Source organism: Carlito syrichta, unplaced genomic scaffold (assembly GCF_000164805.1).
Source record: "Carlito syrichta isolate Samal-C Ts95f unplaced genomic scaffold, Tarsius_syrichta-2.0.1 Scaffold130553, whole genome shotgun sequence".
In the NCBI taxonomy this organism is placed as follows: Eukaryota; Metazoa; Chordata; class Mammalia; order Primates; family Tarsiidae; genus Carlito; species Carlito syrichta.
In genome coordinates, this window is record NW_007074649.1 from 52632 (window position 1) to 55596 (window position 2965).

At 49.6% G+C, this 2965-nt stretch overlaps 1 protein-coding gene across 1 annotated transcript in view; it reads right to left on the reverse strand.

Annotated features, from left to right (window-relative positions):
- The window catches only part of LOC103250526 (ryanodine receptor 1-like), a gene marked incomplete at both ends in the record, with an annotated part of 51050 nt that overhangs the window by 42476 nt on the left and 5609 nt on the right, over positions 1-2965 (reverse strand). The window contains one exon of the mRNA XM_021708073.1: positions 2721-2836. Coding sequence (XP_021563748.1) covers positions 2721-2836 — 116 coding nt within the window. The remainder of the gene's footprint in view (positions 1-2720; positions 2837-2965) is intronic.

Sequence of the window (2965 nt, forward strand, 5' to 3'; positions counted from 1 at the left end):
CCTTCCGCCTCAGCCTTCCAAGTAACTGGAACTACAGGCGCGCACTACCACGCCCGGCTAGTTTTTGATTTATTGTAGAGATGAGGTCTCGCCAAGTTGCCCACACGGGTCTCGAACCCATGGGCTCAGGCAATCCACCCACCTCAGCCTCCCAGAGCGCAGGATTACAGGCTGAGCCACCGAGCCCGGCTACTGTTTTACTTTGTAATAGGCTCTGTTAACTCCCTTACTCTATGGCAAGCTTGATCATCTCCTCTGTTTGATGTTACTGTGAGCTACCTTTTGGTAACCAGCACCAGGAAATGTGGAACATAAATGTCACTATTGCCGGGCACAGTGGCTCAAGCCTGTAATCCCAGCACTTTGGGAGGCTGAGGCAAGAGGATTATCTGAGCCTTCAGGTTCAAGACCAGCCCGGGCAACATGGTGAGACCTCATCTCTACAATAAATCAAAAAATTAGCTGGGTGTGGTAGCGCGCATCTGTAGTTCCAGCTACTTGGAAGGCTGAGGCAGAAGGATCGCCAGAGCTCAGCAGGTTGACGCTGGGCTGGCCGTGAGGGTGCCACTGCACTCCAGCCTGGGCGATGGAGTGAGACTCCAATGCAAAAAATAAAGTCACTATTGACAAAATACAGCTGTAACTTAAGTTCTATACAAAGCGCAGTCCGTCACATAGTTAATGTATTGTTACCAGCAACCCTAAACTTACAAAAATGAACTGTGAAACCTAATCACTGAGCAGATCAGTTGCAGAAATGCAGGAGCCAGGTTCTGTCTCCCTGAATTCTGAATTCAGAAATAAACTTCTTTCGGCCAGTTCCCTGCCTCTCAATTTATTGGTGTCAAGAGAAAGCAGTTGAGTGTTTACATGGACCGTAACAAAATAGCTTCCCCAGCCAGTGACAGAACTGTGGTTGCCTATGGTGAACAGCATGCCCCTGCTACAGATGAGTAAACAGAGGTTCTGAGAGGGGAGGAAATTGCCAAGGGGGTGTGCAGCACAAAGGATCAGCACGTGGGATTTGAGGTGAGATATGAGAGAGAATCCCACACTGCCACTCACCTGGAGGGAATTTGGGGAATTCTGGGAATCTCTGGGGCAAACTGGAGAGAAATGTAGGGACCCAGCTGTGATTCTCAGAGTATATGAGAGACATCCAGGGGGCATCCCAACAGACCCAGCTTTCAAAATACATCCAGAATCTGCCCCATCCTCATCTTTCTCTGCTCCTGCCCTGCCCCAGTCAAGCCCAAGGGACCCTGTGAACACCTGAGTCCAATCACTTCTTGCCTGTGCTCAGAGCCCTCCTGAGGCTCCATCTCACTCTGGGTAAAAGGCAAAGTTCTCACCACAGCGTGCAGAGCCCTACACACTCTGCCCCTGTCACCTTTGTGTCCTCACTTCCTCTCTCTCCTCAATCACTCTGCTTCAGCCACGGGCGTCCTAACCCTCAAACCAGGGACCTCTCAGGGCCTTTGCACATGCCAATCTTTGCCTGGAAGGAAGCAATGTGCTCCAGATATCCACACACCTCCTCCCTCACTCCTTGTCTTGGCTCAGATATCACTTTCTCATCAAAGCCTTCTCTGAACATTCTCTAAAATTACAGCTGGCTGGGTACAGTGACTCATACCTGTAATCCTAACACTTTAGGAGGTCAAGGAGAGAAGATTGCCTGAGCCCAGGGGTTCAAGAAACATGATGAGACCTAATCTCTACAATAAATCGAAAAAATTAATCCAGGTGCTGTGCATGAACTGGTTTTCAGTGGCACACACCTGTAATCCCAGGACTCTGGGAGGCAAAGGTGAGAGAATTGCTTGAGTTTAGGGGTTCACGACCTGGGCAGCTTGGTGAGACCCTGTCTCTACAATAAATCTAAAAAAATTAGCCGAGTGTGGTGGTGCACGCCTGTAGTTCCAGCTATTCAGAAGGCTGGAAGCAGAAGGATCACCTGAGCCCAGCAGGTTGAGGCTGTGGTGGCCGTGAGCGTGCCACTGCACTCTAGCCAGAATGAAAGAGTGAGACTCCTACTCAAAAAATAGCATAAAATAAAATAAAACATCTGGCTCCACACTCTCAATCCCCCTACTTGACTCTATTGTTTTTCTTTTTTTAGTTTTCAAGTTTATTTCTTTTTGAGTCGGGGTCTCACTCTGTCACCCAGGTTGGAGTGCAGTGACACCATCACAGCTCACTACAGTCTCGACTTATTGAGCTCAGGTGATCTTTCCATCTCAGCTTCCCGAGTAGCTGAGACTACAGGTATGTGCCACTATGCCTAATTTTTAAATTTTTTGTAGAGATGAGATCAGGGTCTCACTATGCTGCCCAGGCTGGTCTCGAAGTCCTAGGTTCAAGTAATCCTCCCTCCTCAGCCTCCCTCAGGGCTGGGATTATAGGTGTGAGTCACTGCACCCAGCCTCTGTATTGTTTCCTTCCTCTAACCACCTTCTAATAGACTAAATGAGTTAGCTATGCATGATATTAATTGTCTGAATCCACCCCAGGAATTTAGCTGCAGGAGGGCAGGGCTCTTTGTCTTGTTCACTGCTGTATCCTCAACATCTAGAACAGTGTCTGGCACATAGTAGAGTCTCAGTAAATATTGAGTAAGGGGAGGAAGGAGAAACGCACGAACTGGTGTTCTAGGGAGTCTGTGTCTGTTTAACTGGGTTCCGCAGGTGAGGTGGGATCAGGGAGAAAATTCTCCATACCCAGGTGGGCGATGAACTCCTGGGAAATGTCCATCCAACGAAGCAACTGCTGCAGGAAGCCAAAGGCAAACCGCTTCTCAATGGAAGACGAGTCCAGCTCCATGTCCTTAAGGCCTCTACGTGGAGACGCAGAGAGAAGAGTCAGCCCAGACGCAGCCCGCTGTTTTCCAACCTCCTCTCCGCCTGTGCTCCTGCAGTCCCCGCCGCGGCTACCTTCTCCTTCCCCTCGCTCCGCTCCGCTCCGA